At 44.0% G+C, this 21,066-nt stretch overlaps 1 protein-coding gene across 1 annotated transcript in view; it reads right to left on the minus strand.

The window, feature by feature from the left end:
* Window positions 1–2,719: 2,719 nt before the first annotated feature.
* The window catches only part of PPP1R14C (protein phosphatase 1 regulatory inhibitor subunit 14C), a 76,944-nt gene continuing 58,597 nt past the window's right edge, over window positions 2,720–21,066 (minus strand). The window contains exon 4 of the mRNA XM_037521017.1: window positions 2,720–4,180. Coding sequence (XP_037376914.1) covers window positions 4,106–4,180 — 75 coding nt within the window. The 3' untranslated portion in view covers window positions 2,720–4,105. The remainder of the gene's footprint in view (window positions 4,181–21,066) is intronic.

The raw sequence follows: 21,066 nt of genomic DNA on the forward strand, positions 1-21,066 counted from the left end.
ATTCAAGGCCTCAGGTGATAGCCACAGAGGCCAACAGCGCAAAAGACTGAGCATCTTTATTCACCCTACAGGGTCAACCCCCAGGAGACACCCCTCCCCAGTTCTGCAGGTGGTGGGCTAGACTGGCTGCTCTCCTCGGCAGTGGCCCCCACAGTCAGTATCTTTTGGTGAAATGGCCCTGGCTCAAAAGGAGCAGGTTCCCAACCACCTCATCTTGGAAAGAGCGGTGTCATCACTCTGTCTATCACGAGAAAGTGGCCCTGGGCAGCACACACACTTTCGTGGGGAATTGAGGTGATTGGTGAAAATCAGATCTCTCTGTGTAACAGGAATTGAAACCACCTTGCTCGAGCTGCTCTTTTCCCCAAGTTCTCAGGATTCGCATGAAAGTCGAGTCCGTGCTCAGCTGCTAAGCCCAGAAGCTTTTTGTTAGGGAAGAAAAGAGCCTGGAAACGGGGGCAGCAGCACCAGTTGGCTGAGTTTCAGCTCAAGAGCAGGGACCCTCTGGGTTCTCAAGAGATCCAGGCCAGCAATCCCATGCAGCTACAGCACACCCCCCTCGCTCCCCCCCCCCGCCCCGCCAACCATCTCAGGGGTGCTTCTCACTGGACGCATTTCCAGGTTTTCACTCTTGCATGGAACTGACAGCATCTACCTCCAAGAGGCTGTAAAGTCTAGTGGTCCAGTAGTTTGAGTCAAACAGGACTGGGTGTGACTCTTAGCTGTGTGAACTCTGTGACCTCAGGTAAGCAGCTCGACCTCTCTGGGTTGGTTTTATCATCCATAAGATGAGATTAATGCCATCTACCTCATAAGATTCATGTCAGGATTAAATAAGGCAGGGACGGATTTAGCAAGGTGATAATGGGAACCATTATGATGATTGTTGTAGCTGGACGCCACTCCATGAAGTTTAAACTCAGACTTCTCAATGTTCACCTGAGCACTGGACTAGAATCTGGATACTCTGAGTCATTCCCCGGGTCTGTGCTTTCATGCTTCTCCAGGAGAAAATGAAATGAGAAGTAGTGTGCCAATGTCAGCGCTGCCACCTGCTGTAGCAGCATAAACGTGGTGAGCTGATGACACAGGAGTGGCCCAGGGGCCAGCAGAGCTCAGGCTGAGAACTTGGGAAGAATGCCTCGGCTCTGCTCCTGCAGGTTCTGCTTCCACCGGACAGGACGAGGGCCTCGGTGTCAGTGGTGAAAGTGTCCCAGGTGATTCACATGTATAATCAGGCCTAAGAACCCCTATCCTACCTGGGAAGGATGCAATGGAATTTTCTTGAAGAGGATTTTATCCTGTTTATTCAATTGGCAAACATATATTGCTTCCTTTGAGGGACCAAGCACAGGACCAGATGCTTGATTTGTAAGGCCCAGTCCCAACTCCAGGATCCTGGCATCTAACAGAAAAGCCACACAGGTGAGGAGACACGACCCACACTGGATGCATCCCAGGATGAGGGCTGGAAACTGTGGACACACAGGAGGGGATCAAATTCAGCTCTCCAGATGCCACTGATACAGCGGAGAGGATGTTCCAGAAAGAGGCAACCACTTTAGCAAAGCCCTGGAGGAGAAAATCCAAGAAAGTTCCAGAAACCCCAAGGAATTCAGTAGGATGGACTGTAGAGCAAAACTAAGGGATGAGGTGGGAGAGGCAGGGTCCCATTCCTTGTCATGAATGCAGAAGGGTCTGGGTTTTGAGTAGAGAGGGAGGGGGAGACAAGATTTCCCCAAGGACAGAGCTGAGGGCTATGGGTGGAAAAGAACTTGGGGACTGAGGGCCAGCGGTCAGCTGGGTTGGGGAGTGTTCTGCAACCATCCCAGGCCGAGTAGGTTCGCCATTGGCTCTGAGAATTTAAAAGAGAACTTTGGAGCCCTTGGTGTCGTCTTCACAAGTTTTACTAGTACGCAGGGCAAACAGCCAGGAGGGAGTCAGCAACTTGAGGGCCCCGCACATCCCCAGGGTGATGCCGTCTTTTCATTCCCTCCCTCCTAGGCACAGGTCTGCACACTTGCACAGGCACATGCACCCATGTGCCAGGTGTCCACAATCAGGCACACGTGCCCCACACCCACTTCTGCGTTAACACGGTCAAGGCCACAGGTGACAGCCACAGAGGATGATGGCATAAAAAGCCTGATTAATTCATTTATCCCACAGGGTGTCAAGGAGCCAAAGTTTATGGCTTGAGCACTTGGGGGTGTCAGGTGATGCCAGGCCTGAATAAGAGAAGGTGGGGAGTATGTTAGGGGGTACGTCCAAGGCCTCTGGAGGAAAAGTTCATTTTTCTCCATCCTAATCTGGGCTTGTCAAGCCTAATGGAAATCCTGCAAGGTCTGTATTTTTGTGTATGTGTGTTTAACAACTGCAATCTCTAGTAATTTGAAATCTGGAGCATTGGGACCAGGTGAGCAAAAGGGAATTTTAATCACGGCCTAGGAGACACCAGGCAGGGCCGTGTGCACGGAGCTGGTTTCTCTTCCTTCTCAGCCCGGAAGGTGTCCTAGCTCCTGTGCTCATACCACCTGAAATCCCCCCAAACGAAAAGCTGGACAAGGCAGAGAACCAACAGAGCAAAATGATCACGTTAACGTACTTTTCAAGGCAAACATGCAAGCAGAGTGTAAGCAGCTCCATTTATTTGAGTAAATAGCTTGTAAATAAACCATTGGTAAACATTACAAAATTAAATACATTTTCAAAAGCTTGCCAGTATACATAAAATTCACAAACATAGTTCTTTTAAAAAATAAAATATGTTCAGAGCACCCTTGATATAAAATGCCTGACCCCTGTCCTCGGACAGGGCCACCTAGGACCTGGTGGGGGTGGGGTATCTGTGGGGAGCCAGTGGCCACCTCCTGGAGGGAAGGAAGAGCTTCTGCTCTCACCTTTGACCCCCACCCACATCCATCTGATTTTGATCCTTCTCCAAGGAGCTGGGATGTAACTGAGAGGGACAGGACAGGTGCACCAGGCAAGGGGATCGGGGTGCAGAATTAGGGCCAGGAGCCAGAGTCTTTACCGTATGCTATTGAGACAAGTGAGACACGCGAGCCTCACACTTCCACACCAGCAAATGCTCCTGTGTCCACTCTTGAGGCGAGGAGGTATGTCTTCCTCACCTCCTCACCTCCACACCCGCTGCACACTCAGCTCACCCCCTCTGGTTGGATGCTGCCCAGGCACAGAAGTGACCAGAATCTACTTCTAAGGAGGAAGAGACTTAGTTTGCTAACTTCCTTATGACGTGCTTTCATGAAGAGAGAACAATACACAGTATTTGGTTGAAAGCAGAGTTAGTTGCTACACAGCGCTTCCTTTTTCCACTGCAAAGCTCCACTCAGATAGCATGGGCATTTCTCTAGAAATCCAAATAGTCCTTCAAAGTAAGGGTTCATTAAACTTTAAAATACCACAAATGAGGCAATAAGTACATGACCTGGCAAAGCATCCCAATTAATGAAATAACATCAAGTCCATAAATTAAGCCCTTGACCAACTCAACATGTCTGTAGTGTAGCTCATTCAAATAACGGATACACCGAGTGCTTCACTTTGGTGCGTAAAGTGAATGTTGAAGGTCAGCAGCGCTCACACGAAGAATATCTAGTGGCCTCTTGAAAACACACTTGCCGTGACCTCCAGCAAAAGGACGACCACAAGTTAATTCCATCAGGGTGAAATAAAACTCACATCTACATATTAACTTAGTTGTCTGTAGATATATACAAGTAGGGACATTAGACAACTGAGTCAAATGTACAACTGAAGAAAAAAATGTTACCAAAACTAGGTGTAAGAAAACCATCCTTCCTAAACTTCTGATTTCTCCAAGAAGATGTGCCTGCTCCAGCCCAGCCCATCCTTGGACGTGTGGTCAGGCTGAAGCCACAGTCGTGACCCTGTTACTATTAAAATATGACACTAACGAAAACCCTTAAAAACAAAAAAAGGAACACTGTCGAATAAATGTATAATAGATCCCCCCCAGAAAAGTTGCTCATAAGGACAAGTATTCTTTAAGAAAAGTCTTCATGAAGTCCGAGTCCCAGGGTCCCTTCTTCGTCTCTGGGGAGTCCCCCATGGACCAGAATTATACAGCCTTCTTCTGCGGGGGGCTCAGTTTCCTCATGCCCCTTATCCGTGACAGCAGCTCCTTGATAAAGTCCTAAAAGAGATCAGAAAAAGTGGATATTGAGGGGGTCACTCTGTTACAATGTGGGTTTAAAATCTGTTTGAACAAATTGATGTCACTACAGTAAACTGATGAGTTTATTATTTATCCCAACTGGTACAATAAAGGATGTTTTTTAACAAATGAAGAATGTCTAAACTTACACCACAATGTTCTACTCTTTTTTGGGAGAAAACTAGGCTGATTTGTTTGAAAACTAGGCCTGATTTACTAAGCCCCTGTAAACATCTGTGATTTAGATCAGTGCTTCTCAACCCTGAATAAACCTTTACATGCACACAAATCACCCAGGGGTGCTTGTGGATTCTGACTGAGTAGTTTTGGGATGGGACCTGAGAATCTGCATTTCCAGCTGGCTGCCAGGTGAGGCGGGTGCTAACTCAAGACCACACCTGGAGTAGCAAGGTTGGGCCAGTGGTTCCCGGGTTTGAGTGTGCATGGGAAGCACCAGGGGGACTTACTGAGCCACAGGGTATGGGTCCCACCCACAGTTTCTGATTCAGTAGATCTGGAGGGGGTGCCCTGGGTTGGCATTTCTATCTCCCAGAATCATACTTAGAATCACTAATCTAGTTCACTATGAGTTTTCTGTTTCTTTTTTTTACTGCAAATCAGTTTTAAAAATTTTTATACAGTTCAGATCATACATATACCTGAATAAAAATGTAAAGAACCAAGCCTTATACTTAATAGACTAGACATTTTCTAACCTATTTTAATTTTATTTTGAAAGGGAGCCCTACTAAATTGATTTCATGACCTATTCACAGGGGACAACCCAAAGACTAGAGGAAAATCCACACTGCTCCCCAACAGCCCCACAGGGGCACACAGGAGGTGGAGGCCAAGGTTGTCCCATTTACAGTTTCTACTTTGTACCTTCAGGAACCTTTCACTGCTGCCTCATGTTTAAAAATAATAGTCAGGGCCTCCCTGGTGGTGCAAGGGGTTAAGACACAACCTATGAAGCTGTCCACAGCCACTGCAGCAGGAGTTCGATCCCCCTGCCAACCAGGGAGCTACCCACATGGTGCAGCAGACCTCTCCTGCCTCGCCCACTGCTCCCCTCAGCAGTGTATTTCAATCGATCTGCCTGTTCTGTTCCCTGCTCTGTCTCTAGGTGAATCCTCTTGCCCCCCACACCTCTGGCCTGTACCCCAGCTCTTGTATGCATAAATAAATAAATCTTGAAAAAAAATAAAAATAAAAAATAAAAATAATAGTCTACCACCTATTAGATAACGTTTATAAGACAACATTAGACAACAATTACTTCGTCAAAGACTAAGCTAGTCACTGGGCTTCCTGATGGGGTGAATTGGTGGATGACTGAACAAAGCACATCGGGGGGCCCCCTGAGAGCAGGACTACAGGACCCTCCTCTCCAGGGGCCGGAGAAACAGCCCTCTGACAGACCCCAGCCCCTCTTACAACCCCTGGTGGTGGGTTCTCAGCCTGCAGCCCCCTGCACTGCTCCCCAAGCCAACATACAAAAGCCAAATTATTGAATATTCTATTAGCCACCATGATTTCTTTTTTTAAGAATCTTTTTGCAATTATGAAAGTAACATGTGTTTTTCCTAGAAAACTTGGGAAATATAAAACAGCAACAATTACTTCTCAGAATGAACCACTAACATTTTAACCTAATTAAGGTCAGACTGTGTAAATACATTCTTTTTTTCACTTAGCATTATGTCACAAGCTTTCCCCCACATTTAATAGTTTCAAAAACTTTTAAGGGTTATACAATCTTTTCTTGTCTACATGTATTGTTCTGTATTAAGCATACTCTACAATGTCTTCTTCTTCCCCATCACTGGATGTGTGGTTGGTTCCTAGCTTTTTCAAATTATGAACAATGGCACAATTAACAGCTTTGTGCATAAATCTGCTTTTGAATTATTTCCTTTGAAGAGCTATTCAGAAGTGGGTCAAAGGACATAAACACTTTAACCACCACCATTGCTGAACTTAGTCAAAATGGAATACATGTGCCGCCGTGAAATGAGGCGCTAGTCTTTAATCTTCTGAACGCTGTTTCATCCAATTGCGTGCCAAAATTTCTGACTTATATTCAATTTTCATGTTGTAAAGTTAAATGCATTTTGATTGTATTTCTGATTACTGTGTGGCTTATACCATACATACTACATATTGCACATACAGTTTCAATTGTGTGGCTGGTGGAGTCTGTTACTCAAATGCTGCTGTGAAAAATTTCAGCATTTGAAGGTCAGATTTCCTTTTTTTCTTTTTTAAAGCAAAGGTCGAAATCACAAACCCTATCATTTATCTTGTCAATAGCTCTGGTAGGTAATTTGTGCTATCTTTATAACCTACCTTTAAAAAATCTTTAAAACAAAGACTAAAATCACTTAAGAAAAAAAATGTACCCTAAACTATAAAACTTGCTTCTGCAAGACAAAAGTAATTGGATCATTTAATTCAAATTCAACATTTTCTCAAACAATTGCTCATACTATCTATAAAGCTCCCTAATGAAAAAGTTCAAATGCCTCATCATGCATTTACAGTATATTAACATTAATGAAAAATTAATTTAAATTTTACATCACATAATTTATGTCTACAACTTAATATACTGTATTATGCATATTTTAAATTGTTAATTAAATTTGCATAAGAAGGTGCGTAGCTAAGCAAGCTAAGAAATCACAAGAACACAGATGCTCCTTCTTTATGAGGGTTGTGAGCTGACAAATGCATTGTAGTTGGAAAAAAAGAATGAAAAGTGCATTTACTACATCCAACCTAGCTCACATCCTAACTGCCGCTCTAGGGCCTCTCCCAGCCTGCCTGAGCCATGCTCAGGTACCACACTGGCCCACGACCAGGCCATTTTCTTCAGTCACATCTCAAGAGCCGTGGTTTTCAACTAAACCAACGAGAAACCTAAAAGGTCTTGCTTTTCTTCTTCTCACCAGAAGCAGGAGACACAGTGGGCACTTTGTAGACATGACGTAATGCAGAAACACAGTACCCCGAAACACGGGCAACATAGACACCGGGGAGGACTGCCCTTGGGACTGAGCACCCCGAGAGAATCCTAGGGCACATCACTAGGCCAGGAAAAGAGACAACTCCAGAGGGCCATTTCCACGGAATGCACAGCTTCTGCAGCACAGCACATGACAGGCTAAGAAGGTCATAGTTCCAGGGACTTGGAGAGATTCGAAGCTCTGCAGTCATGTAAGGCCTCCAGGATCCATCTGGAATCCAGAATCACAGCTCTAGGTGGCTGAACCTTCTCTAGGTCCCTCCCCTCCCCTTCTCTCCTCTACTGTACCTTAACGATAAATGTTTCATTAGCTGAACCAGTTTTTAAGATCTGGCCATTTTGGCTTCCTAAGGTTTAAGATACTATTTCATCTAACAACTGCAGTTTAATTTTCTTTAGAGCAAACAAATACTCGCTCTATCATTTCAAGACAAAACAAGTGGCATCTCGTCAGACTACCCCAGCAGCTTCTGTCCAAACCCCCGTCCAAATGCTGAGGCCCTCCCAGACCTGCTCCCTGGGGTCTGCTCCCCGCTGAGAAGTCCCCATGGCTGGTGCAGGCCGGGTCCTTCCAGACAGCGCATTGAACTGCCCTGGGACAATCACCCCCTGCCAGGGCTGAGGCCTTAGGTCTTGAAAACTGAATCAAAACCTAGGGCGATGCAAAAAGCAGAGAAACAGAAGCTAAGACCTTGGATCACAAACATGGCAGGACTCTGGGAAGTAACCACCTAGAGCAATCTCAGGTAGGAAGGAGGGGCCTCTATGTGGAAGGTGGGGTCCTCGTGCCACCCCAGAAGCTGTGCAACCAGGAGGCCCTAATCCCCTTATGTCTCTCTTACTGACAAGGCAAAAAAAAAAAAAAGAACCTTTGTTTTCCCCAGCAAATGCTCTGATGCCCCCTTTCTTCTTCAACTTTCCTCGCCTAAGCTAAGCCGTGAAAGGCGGAGTCCAAGGTCCCATGGGCAGCTGCTCGGTCCTACTGGACATCCCCCATGTGCACAGACCACACGTTATCGTTACACTTTAAAATGACCCTCTCTCTTACCAATCTGTCTGGTGCTTGTTTGATTATTTGCCAGCCTAGAAGACCCCAAAGGGTAAGGGGGATTCCCTTGACACCCCGATACTACCATCAACTTTGTCGTCATTGAGATGACACTGAAAAGGTTTCTAGTCTGTACAAATTCAAATGCAGGCCTGCCCCTTGCACCCTCCCGAGTCCTGAGGAAGGGCCAGACAGGGAAGGCAGGTGAGTCGGGGGTGCTCCCGGCAGAGGGTTAAGGGCAGCGCAGACCTTGCTCCTTCCAAGAAAGATGGCAGCGACTCTGGTCAAGTGGATAATCCCCTGTGGGCGGAGGTTCCCTTGGCCTCAGGTGACAGGCTCCACAGGCTGAGGGAATCCACGCTAGCCTCTCCCTCACCTGCTCTAGGGTTGCGACCCCTTCCTCCCAGGCTCCCTGCCGTTGACCTCTTCTCCCCAAGGTCTAGGTCACACCCAGCTATCCAATTCAGTCACTCCCCAAATCCACCCCTCTAAAGCCACTTCCCCCATGTGACTTCCCCTCTCCATGGGTGACAAGCCGCTCTGTTTGCTCTTCACAGAGTGGAGTGGCAGAAAGGGAAGGGGCTTGAAAACATTCCTTTCAGGGGCATTCTCCACTCTCCTACCTCACACTTCCTCCCCCACACTCACAAAGATACACTCATGCACACACACTCACACAAGCTCACATCCATGCATGATCATTCGCGCGCATGCACACACACGCACACACTCACACATGAGCTCACTCACACAGCAGCAGCACCCACCAGCCACCTCCCCACCTCCCACCTGCCGTCACGCTTCCTTCTTCTGACTGTCTGGACCTTTGAACAGTTTCTGTCCCAGGGCAGGTGAACAGTTTATCCTTCTTCCCTCCACCAAATTATCCTCCTTTGAGCCATCGAGGAAAAATCTGACTTCAGTTAAAATTTAAAATTTCAGTTCACAAAGATAATATAAGTGGTAAAAAAAACTCCATGGTTGAGGAAGCTATGTACCACATGAAGGTCAAAGGATGTCATCCGAAATATATAAAGGACTCTTACAAACCAACAAGAAAACATCAATGAGTTAAAACTGGACAAAGGATTTTATTTTATTTTTTTTTTTTTTAAAGGATTTTTGGTATTTTAATTTTTTTTTTTTTTTTTAAGATTTATTTATTTATTTGTACAAGCACTGGGTGCAGTCCGAAGCGCGGGAGGGTGAGAGAATTCACCAGAGCCAGAGCGGGGAGCAGAGCAGGCAGAAGGACCGAAGGACACTGCTGAGGGGAGCAGCGGGCGGCAGGAGAGGTCTGCGCGCCATGTGGGACCCTCACCCGGTGGCCGGGGAAATAGAAATTCTCAGAGCAGGAAACAAGAGCTGCAATTAAGCATGCCTGGTGGGGGCGGGGTGAGGGCTCAGCCTCGGGGTTAGCAAACAGTCAGGAAAGGGCATGTTAAAATAATGAGATATTATCAGATAGGCAAAAAAAATTCTAAGTATGGCAATACCACAAGTGGGAATAATGAGGTCGAAAAGGGAATTCTTTTATCCTGCTGGTGGACATGCCCGCCAGTGCAAACACTAAAGCAACTCCATTTCCGCCTATTCCTTGAGAAACGTTCGTAGGTATAGAAGGTCAAGAATAGCTCTTTTATTGCATCACTGCAATAAAGCCTAAGGGACTAGCAACAGAAGAATGGATAAATATATTAGGGTACACTGATATGTAGGAACCCTGAACAGCAATCCAGTGAATGGACGAGCCTCCTGTGTCAACATGGGCAAATCTCAGAAATCTAATTTGGGTAAAATAAGCAAGCTCAAGGAGAAAAATTGCAAAATATTTATATAGCTGTAAAGCATGCAAGATAATCCATGTGCATATTTGTCACCCTCTACTTGGCGGCAAGAGTTCTATTCATCTTTGTTTAACCTACAGGAGGTGCTTAATACACAGGAGGCACTCAGCAAAGGTTTGCAAAGGAAAGGAACACCAGCATGAAGCAACTAACTCACTCAACTCTGCTCTGAGTGAAGGAGCAAAGAGAGCACACTGGAATGTTTGTGCATCACTTAGGGGGTGGTGGAACCGTGCAAAGTATCAGTGGGCCCTACATACTATGGAAGAAGGTTCTAGAGGTTGTGCTTTAAGCACTGGAAAGCGAGCTGTCCTGGAGGGAGTTAGGGAAGGTGGGAAACACTGGGAGAAGGGTGGGCCTTAAGGTGCTTACACATACATTAACACACACCCACATGCACATACATACGTGCACCCCACACACTTAGCATACACACACCACACATGCACACACACCCATGCACACATGCACATACACCCCCCACACAGAGATGCACACAGGAGAGAGCTTTCAAAGAAGCAACAGAAAGAAAAGAAACATTTCCAGCGAGCTTGGAAACCTGACTTTATGTAACAGGCAGTCACCTGATTTCTAGGAACAAAGAGAAGCCAAAGTCCATTTCTGAGGGGATCTGGCAGCAGCTGTAGAAACAGAAGGTCCTTCCCAGGGCCGGAGTTTCTGCTGTGTGCCACAGGCACAGGCACAGACTGCAGAGGCCACTCTCAGCTCTGAGCTATTGTCCCCTGGTCCCTCTGGGCCCCGGAGTTCTCAGCTCACACCCCTCCCACCCACGCTAGCCTGGGCCAGAGGCAGCAGATGGACCCCAGCTCTGTAATTATCACCATGGCCAGGCGTCTGGGACCCTTCCCTGGTCACCCGGGGAGTCATCTGTCACCCTGCCTGGCGTTATGGCACTGCTTGAACCCAGATGGTCCACGGGAAAGTGGGAAAAGGAGACACCACACAACCACGCCTGGCACTTAATTAAACTGCACTTATGTCATCTTTCAAGTCATTTAAAGAGATAAATGCATATTATGCTTCAGCCTTTTAATTCAAAGAATTTCCTAAAAAAAACCTCTCAAAAGACATTATTAAAAACTTTTCAGTGGATGGTACAGACGCAGTAACGGTGTCCCTCCAGCAAGCTCGCGGAAGGTACCTGGCAGAACTCTGGATGTTCAATCTGCTTTTGCAAACAACGCCATGCACTCCTTCCGCAGCACACAGGACAAAGTGAAGAGAAACAGCAAGTGGAGATTCTGAAGGCGAGGCTCCACATGGGGCAGTGACACCCCTGGGTGTCATGTCCTCTCTCACCCCAATCAATGCACCAGTCTGTTGCTGTAAAAATGCATGTTCACAGAGGTCACCTGCTCCAGATCCCAAGTGTCACTGCAAAATGACACCCAAGTTCTAATAGCTCCCTGACACATCTTCTAAAAAGCCTGGCATTCAATAGACAAGGTGGGAATCAGGCAAGGTGTGATCAAGTGGAGAGAGAGAATTTCCAGATCCCCCAAAGTTTACATAAGTGAGGCCCTCGGAAAAGCTAAGAAGATGTCTTTTTAAAACATGGTGGCAACAGCTGAAAACTACTCCAAATGACAAATGTCCTGACCCAACTAACTGGCAAAGTATTTAAAAATCACACTGTAAACTTTTATTGGCTTGAATATCCCAGCTACACAGCAGGCCAATGGGACAGGCGGTGAATTAGCAATGGGCACTGACAAACAACTCTGGGGTGATGCTTGCTCTGGGGAGGCTGGGACTTGCTCTCTGCTGTGACAGGCATTGTTCAGCACCATGGGCACCATCACTCAGCACTGAAATATCTCACCCTCCCCCTCTTTTGCGGGGTGAATGGGAGGGTGGTGTTGATCTTCAGAGGGGCTCCTGTGCTGACAAGGCACACCAGAACTGATCCTGCTTTTCATGATCTGACAAGAGGCTTATGAATCTGTTATGGGTTTGTACCTGCGGTTGTCACAACCACTTCTGTCAACACAAATTCCTGAAAGTCTTAACTGCCTGCTGGGGTGTTCCCCTGCCTTTAACTTAAAATAATTGACACTGGTTGGTCCATTTATTTTCTTGATGATCCACCTTTAAAGATTAAGAGCAGTCCATTCATCTGTTTTAGAGATTCAGACCACTGCTTTTAGACAAATTTATTTTACACCCAAATGCTAGTTTTTATTTGTATACAGCAGGACACTCTTGCTCCCATTCTATTCAACCTTAGCAGCATTTAACTTTCCCCCCTCTTACCAATGTTGCACAGAATCTATACACTTATAATTCAGACAGAATTAAAAAAAACATAAATAATTCAATCACAATAAATGAAATTACTCTAGTAATTTTATCAAGGATTCCATTATCAAGAGGGAGAATATTATTTACAACAAATAGCTGAATCCTGTCAAAATGAAAGAAACCCATTTCCAACCTATTTGAGATTGGTTTTTCAAAGTCATTTTAAATTACCTTTAATTTATATTCTTTCTTCTGTCATGATAGGTCTAAATGTAAGAAGACAACGAGGAGCTGTTTTTAGTGTAGGGTTGATTAGTTTTTAAACAATCATTCATTCTGCATTTATTGAAGAAAGAAAAGGCCACAATATCACAATCAATCATTCGAAAATGCCAGCCACCTAGAGGTCTACTGCCCTTTTAAAATAGATGTCTTCCATCACATCTATTATAAAAATAACAATCATTTTGCAGGCCTGGGGGCATCCAAAAGCATGAGTCACATGACTCTTCCTATAAAGAGTCATCTGGCTCTTTCTTCCTTATGTCACTATTACTGTTATTCTCATAGTCATCCTGCTTCTAAGAGTGTGCGCTTAAGAATTTAACCTCACCCAAAAAGAGATCTGACCTTTGGCCTCTGCTCCTGGGGAATGAACTCTAAGCCCTTGGAATGTCCTGCCTGATTAAAATTGGTTTTGTCTAGCTGGGGTCCCTGGGCCACCCTAGAGAGTAACACTGTGATTCAGGGTGGGGGCTCCGGGTCACATGGAATCAGCTGAATACTGAGGCCAGCCACATGGATTGTCAACCATGTCTATGTGACTAAGGTTCACAGAAACGCTGGATATCCAGGCTCAGGAGAACTTCCCTGGCTGGCAATAATCTGCACCTATTGTCACATATCTCAGCTGAGAAAACCAGCCCTGTACATGACTCCCTGGGGGAGGGCAGCTGGAGGCTGGACTGTCCCAAGTAATTTTCCCTTGGTTGATTTTCATCTACAGCCTTTCACTGTAATAAACCACAACCAAGAGTATAACAACTTTCATTGAGTTTGGTGGGTCCTTCTAGCAAATTATCCAACATGACTATGGTCCTGGGGGCTCCTGAACCTGCAGCTGGTATCAGAAGTAACGATGGTCTTTTGGAGTGCCCCTAACTTTGCCAAGAGTGCTGAACGTGGGGCCTCCCTGGTCGGGCAGGGGGTTAAGACACAACCTATGAAGCTATGCCCAGCCACTGTAGCACAAGTTCGATCCCTGGCCAGGGAGATACCCACATGGCACAGCAGACCTCTCCTGACTCGCCCGCTGCTCCCCTCAGCAGTGTATTTCAGTCAGTCTGCCTGTTGTGCTCCCCACTCTGGTGAATCCTCTCACCCCCCTACATCTCTGACCTGTACCCCAATTGTATGCATAAATAAATGAATATTAAAAAAAAAAAAAAAAAGAGCACTGAGCATGGACCAGGAAATGAATGCAGAGTTGTCATCCATAACTGCATATCTTTGGCAAAATATCACTCGGCTGATTTTCCTCAACAAAGATTATCTTACTCAGATTTGTAAATATTCCAAAGTAGAGCTTGTGCTCACATAGTAAGAACCCAGAGAGAGGCAAGGACAAGGCAGGACACAGGATGCAGGCACCAACCTGGATACAAATGCCAGCACTAGCATGCCCTGACTCTTTTGCCCTGGACAGAGGGGACCTGGTGCCGAAGAATTCTAGAGAAACTGTGAGTAGCTGGCATCCTGGGGCCGAAACCTTGTGGACAATGAGGTAAAGTTGCACATTTCTGGTTAACAAACTTTTATTACCTACCTGCCTAGTTAGAATAAAGCTAGTAGGGTATGATAGCCAGTGACTGCAGCCGGAGGACTGCAGCCATTTTCATCTGATTGTCTGGTCTTTCTTTGGAAGCCCCCAACTCTTTCACTACTTAGAAACATGTTCTGTGGGTGGCAGTGTTTAAAGAGTGTCCTTCACCTCACCACTCTAGCATTCAAGTTCTAGTCTTTATCCAGCCCCAAACTGCATTCTCTCTTGAAACCCCAGGAGAGGGACCTCCCTGGTGGTGCAGGCGGTTGAGCACCGTAATATGAAGCTGTCCACAGCCTCTGCAACGCGGGTTCAATTCCGGCCGGCTGGCGAGAATCCCACATGGTGCAGCAGACCTCTCCTGTCTCGCCTGCTGCTCCCCTCAGCAGTGTTTCAGTCAGTCTGCCTTGTTCTGCTCCCCGCTCTGTCTCTGGTGAGTCCGCTCACCCTCCCTGGACTGTACCCTGGTTCTTATGTAAATAAAATAAAATCTTAAAAAAAAAAAAAAAAAAACCTAAAAAAAAAAAAAAGAAATCCCAGGAGAGGTCAGATAAAAATATTTCCTCTCCATGTAGAACCTCAAACTGATTAAACTGGTGTGAAATATGCTTGTTCAGCTTTTGCTAGCAAGTATAGATCCCCTAAAACAACGTTTCATCTATGGGGTTTTTGTTGTTGTTGTTTTTCCATTTTAAAGGACAGGTTTATTAGGAAAAGGAGAAAGCAAAAGAGAAGCCCCTGCATAGTCACAGGGGGGCAGGAGAGCAGCCAACATTTGGCTCCGAACTTAGCCACAGGATGGGTTGAATCCCTTATAAAAGGCATGTCTCTCTTGCTCTTCCTATTTTAATATTCTCTGAACAGTTCAATTCTTCCCTTTACTAACTGTGATCCTGTATTAATATTTTAAATAGACCTCCAGGTTCTCTTCTTTATTTAAGTCTCTAGATTAGTGACAGATGCATAGGTGTTCAATAAACATTTATTGAGCGGGGCCTCCTCGGTGGCCTAGGGGTTAAGCACCATCACTGCAATAGCCCACCTCTACGGCCTGAGTGTAATCCCCAGCCAGGGAGCTGACCCACATGGTCATGCAGCAGACCTCTCCTGTCTCCCCGCTGCTCCCCTCAGCATCCTGCTCCCCTGCTGTGTTTCAGCAGATCTGCTTGTTCTGCTCCCCACTCTGTCTCTGATGAATCCTCTCACCCTCCCGCACCTCTGGCCTGCACCTCAGTTCTTCCACACAAAAATAAATAAGTTAAAACATCTTAAAGAAAATAAATAAATCCTTAAAAAATTATTGAGCAAATGAATAAAAAGAGCAAAGCAGATTATCGAGCTTGTCTTCCAATCTCCGTGTTGTAAATATCCAGTTTATATTTTCTTTTCACTGTAATCATCCCAATGAACAGGGATTCTGAGTGCTTCCGTGTATTTCCATCTATATGTAAATTAAACAATTTTTTTAAAAGATTTATTTATCTATGCATACAAGAACTGGCGTGCTGCCAGAGGTACGAGTGGTGAGAGGATTCACCAGAGACAGAGCAGGGAACAGAACAAGCAGGCTGACTGAAACACACTGCTGAGGGGAGCAGAGGGCGAGACAGGAGAGGTCTGCTGCGCCATGTGGGTAGCTCCCTGGCTGGGGATCAAACTCATGCTGCAGTGGCTGCAAACAGCTTCATAGGTTGTGTCTTAACCCCTTGCACCACCAGGAAGGCCCCTAAATTGAACAATGTCTTATATGACAGGTTAAAAAAACTAAATGGACAGAGAGCTGAGGTGAGCAGGGTGAGTTGATGGTAGCCCCAGCGAGCCCTTGAGGAAAGTGAGATGCATCGCTGTGACATCCCAGCAAAGGAGATACTGCCTTCCGACTGCCAGCCGGGTAGAACACAGAGGCTGCCTTTATGAAATACCAGTCACTTTCTATTTGCAAACCACTCTCAGACAGCCCTTTCCTGCACTGTCTCATGGCCGTGACACTTCCATGACCCAGCATTACTGGATTACAGCATTCGGCATTACTGGCACCCAGAAATGCCTCTCAGCACCTACTCACAGACTTAAGCATCCTGCATGAGCCCATGATGCATATCAATTTATAGGCTTTGATTGCTGAGATGACAGGCAATAGCACAGCCTCTATTTCACAAAATGAAATAAATGCACAGAAAGAGAAATCTGGTGCTTATCAGAGAGCAATGCACAGCCACCTTCAACTACAGAAAGAGATTTTTAAAAGTCCATTGATCGGACTGACAACTCCCCTGGCAGATGGTAAGACAGATGCCCTCAAGACCAGATTAAATGAATTTCTGTCCACTACCCCAGCACAATGGAGGTACTTATGTGATCCTAAAATTTGAAAACCATGCAAAGTAAGAGTGGGAAAACAGGAATTGAAGCTCCCTGCCCTGGTCAGCTGGCACAGCACCCCAGCACCCCCCCACTCCCACAATGTGCCTAGGCTTTCACCAAAATCCAAGTCCTAACTACAGTTAAGTCCCTCCTTTTCTTCTTTATATAGAAACATCCTTTTTCTGCCATTAAATCAGCTCTATTTTAACATCAAGTATTTCACTGGCACTTACTCAAATAAAATGGCATTTACTCAAGGGAAAAAAACACCGTTCTTACTAGTCAATCACTATGACATTAGTATGGCAATGGCGACTCTACTGCTGTGTTTTCAAGGGTCCAAATCAGGAAAGATGTGCATGCCAAGACCCCATATTCGGGATTTAGAATCAAAATAGGTAAATACAACTCCTTTGCATATTAGCCAGCGGCCCAGAAAGGAAGACACCATGGGGCCAAAAGCTATGGCAGAAAGTGACACGCCAAACATCATCTCATTCTGTGAAATTAGCAGATTTTTAAAAGACTATTCTTCACACTGAATGACTCAAAATATTATTATTGATGAATGTGGACACTGGGCATATATAATGTTATGGAAAACATTATCTGTTGTAGAATCAGACTCAATTAGCATGTGCTTGATGCTATGTGCTTTCAAACATTTCCTGACTTCTCCACTTAATAGTGACGGAAGCTTGAGCAAATGACACAGCTTTCCTCTATCCCAAATGCCTTTGCTGATAACAGCAGTGTCAACCTCAAAGCTTTGCTGTGAAGATTAAATGAATGAGTGCAAGTCATGTGATTTGAGTGGGGCCTAATGTGTGCTTAGTGATTGTTTCGGTATTATTACTGTTACTATCAAATAATCCTTACTAAACTCAGGGAGGTGTTTATCACTATCTCCTTTTAATAGAGAAGGAAATGGAGGGCTCAGCTCAGTCACACGCCCATAGCACTGGTGCCAGCAAAGACTCTTGACTCAAACTCAGTCTTCCTTCTACCTCCCACCCCCACACACCCTGCCTTTGCAATAAGACTATAAATCAATGTATATGAGTCAGCAAAGACATCTTCCCTACATTTCTAACTTCAAAGGGGCATAATAATTGCATGTAAAATCCTTTGATCAAAAAATAGCACCTCCACAGACGGCTGCTTTAAAAAGAACATCATTGTTAGGCATTTAGTTGAGATAAATCGCCGTCCTTTAATGTCCTAAATGTCTTGCTGACTCAAGTAGCTTAGGGAGACTGGTAGGGTGGAAACAAGCACAAGACTGGGTGTCAGAAACTCGGGGCTCAGTCCTGGCCCCTTTGTTCACTGCTGTGAGGTTTTAGACAAGTGCTACAACCCTCTACTCCACGTCATGATTTTGAGGATTAATTAAAATAGCGTTTGTTACTGTGATGTGAACCATAGAGCTTTGGGGAAATATAAGATACTATTTTTATCATCATAACCCTATTGCCAATAAAATCTATTTTTATGAACATCATAAACCAAAGAAAAAACAAGTCAACATTTTCTGAATCGGCTATTTAATAGAAGAATGAACTTGACTAAAATTCTGTAGCACTTTATACAATTTTCATTCCTAGAAACCAAAAGCTAAACAAAGAACACAGTGACACTCACTCATAAAGCCCAGTGTCTTTTCCTTCTTTCTTCCTCTGGACTCTGAAGATCACTCAGTTATGCACCCACTCATCTTACAGGCCTCCTGAGAGATGAGAGATACTTACATTCCAGGGGTGAGACTCCCCATTTTTATTTAATTGCATGGCTGTTAATAAGTGTAAATATTTTGCTGCTGAGATACTGCAAAAACTGGGGGAGAGTGGGACTCAAAGCCCAACCTTTTTCACCTACATACAAAACAAACTTCTCCCAGGAGGAGAAATGAAGAGAAGGGAACGATGAAGCAGGTAAGTGGCGTGGACACACCTGCCAATTCAGGTTAACTCAGAGAAAACCTCCCGCTCTGACATCACATGTTAATTCATCAGCACAAGCCATAGCCTTTCTGGAATACAACCTACTATTCTAACTCTTCACAACAATTTAATATTCATCTCCAAACAGTCAATTGTTTAAACCTAATTAGTTCCCCAACTAAGTATAAAGGTGTGAATATTCCCAAAAGAGTTAAATGGCTAGGTCTCCTGCCTCTTTCCCATCCTTGCTTCCAGAGAGCCTAAAATCAGACTAGCAACCCTCAGGTCCAAATATCTACATTTTAAATAGTCCTCTTGCTCTAGACACACATACCCCTCCCCACAAAAATCTAGTTTGCAGCCTGGTCACTCCATAGGGAGACCCACCAGTAGGCAAGCTGTGTTCACATGCACAGATTGCAATTCACTTACTGACTCCTAACACTTAAACATGACTGTATTGTCAAAAATCAGTGAAGACACATGAAAATAGACAGGAAGAGATGGGAATGAGAGAAAACAGAGGCAATGCAGTAAGCAGAATCATGATTATAACAAAAGCAATGAAGACAAAACATTTATTAATATCTTCAAAGAGAAAAAAAAGGATGAAATGCATTCCAGAATAAAGAAGAAATATTTAAAAGTACTTAATTTTTAAATTAAGATTTCTAATCTTAAGATTTCTGACCTTGGGCCTCCCCAGTGGCGCAGTGGGTTGAGTGCCATGCTGTGAAGCTGTCCACAGCCTCTGCAGCACCGTTTCGATCCCGGCCGGCCAGGGAGATTCCCACATAGCACAGCAGACCTCTCCTGTTTCGCCCGCTGCTTCCCTCAGCAGTGTTTTTGGTCTATCTGCCTGTTTTGCTCCCTGCTATGTCTCTGGTGAATTCTCTCACCCTCCCACACCTCTGACCTATACCCCAGCTCTTGTATAAATAAATAAATCTTTTTTAAAAACAAAAAGAAGTTTAAAAAAAAAAAGATTTCTGATCTTGATATTAAAGGAAGACAGTTGAAATTTGCTAAAATAAAGACAGTTGAAATTTGTATTAGATATTAAAATTAAGACAATTGCAATTTCAAAATGTCAGTAAATGGGCTAGATCAAGTCAGGGAAATCCTTGAGAAAGTAGAAGAAATGATCAAGGAGGTGGACAACAAAAGAAAAAGATAAGGACTGGAGCTTCCATAGAGAAGCTATCGCATTTAAATAACAGGAGAACCAGAAACATATAATATTGGGAAATAATAAAAATAATAAATAATAAAAGACAAATATTGAAGAACCAAAAGACATAAATCTTCAGACAAAAGATTATCCAGCACCTGAATAGAACAGGACCCACACTAGCACAAATGAAATTTCAAAATACTAAGATACCCCAAAAATTAATGAAGAAAAATAACAGGTCACATATTACATATTAAGGCCTAAGAATGGAAATGGAATCAGACTTGTTAATACCAGAGTGATAAAACAATACAGCATTGACTTTAAAATTGAGTTTTAATAATTTTAATTTAGAACTCTCTACTATCCAAGCCATCAATCAAGATATTTTCATGTAAAGATCCAAGAAATTGACCTTTTATGCATCCTTCCCCAACAAGCTACTAGAGGAGGCACTCTAACAAAAATGATGAAGAGTAGGATTTAAGAAGGAAGGCTGGGGCAGGGTAAAGGAATGATGTACTTGAGCATACAGAAAATATATTACGGGTTTGACAAAGCCATTGGAGAGTTCCACAAAAAAGTAGCAATAGGTATTAGAGAAAATAAAAGACAGTTATGAATTCTATGTCTTTTATGAATAAAAGACAGTAGTTATGAATTCCAGGAAAAACAAAGATCTATAACAGAAAGGAGTCACTGCCTTATTTCACTGTTTGGCTTAGTACTGAAAAAATATTTGTTTAAATTGTAATATTATAAACCTTGACTACTGATTTAACAAAATACTGCTATATAACTTTATTGAGGGGATGAAGAGAAATGAAATGTGTGAAGAGAGGGAGCTATCATATTTTCCTTTAGGTCAACAAATGAAAAAATATAATAAAGGCATATTTAGGAAAGCAAGATAATATAGTAAGGAAATAACCAAAGAGTTGGTTGTATAAAACTCATCAAATATAATATATAATGTAAAATATATACCTTTAGGAGGAGAAACTGAGTGATGGGAAAGGTGGTGCTACTTTTTCTTTACAAACCTAATAGTATTTTTGGTTTTCAAAACCGCAAATGTGTGTTGCATTAATTAAACTATTTTTAATTAACTAAGACTAAAATTTTAAATCTCTGTGACTACTAAATTTCTGTGTAAGAAGTAATCAACATAAAGGAAAATAAGAAAAATATTAATAATAAAGTTCAAATAAGTAACTGGCCTAAAAACAAAGGCTTATCAATTATCCTCATCATTTAAATCTTACACACTCCTGTGAGGCAAGCTTCCTCCCACCTTGTAATTATGCCCCTTCAAAGTCAACTGTTACCATCATTGCTTGATGTCACAGAAAACATCTGATGGACCTTCTAATTTCTCTG

This window comes from Talpa occidentalis, unplaced genomic scaffold (genome assembly GCF_014898055.3).
Source record: "Talpa occidentalis isolate TD23 unplaced genomic scaffold, MPIMG_talOcc4v2.1 talOcc4.2, whole genome shotgun sequence".
In the NCBI taxonomy this organism is placed as follows: Eukaryota; Metazoa; Chordata; class Mammalia; order Eulipotyphla; family Talpidae; genus Talpa; species Talpa occidentalis.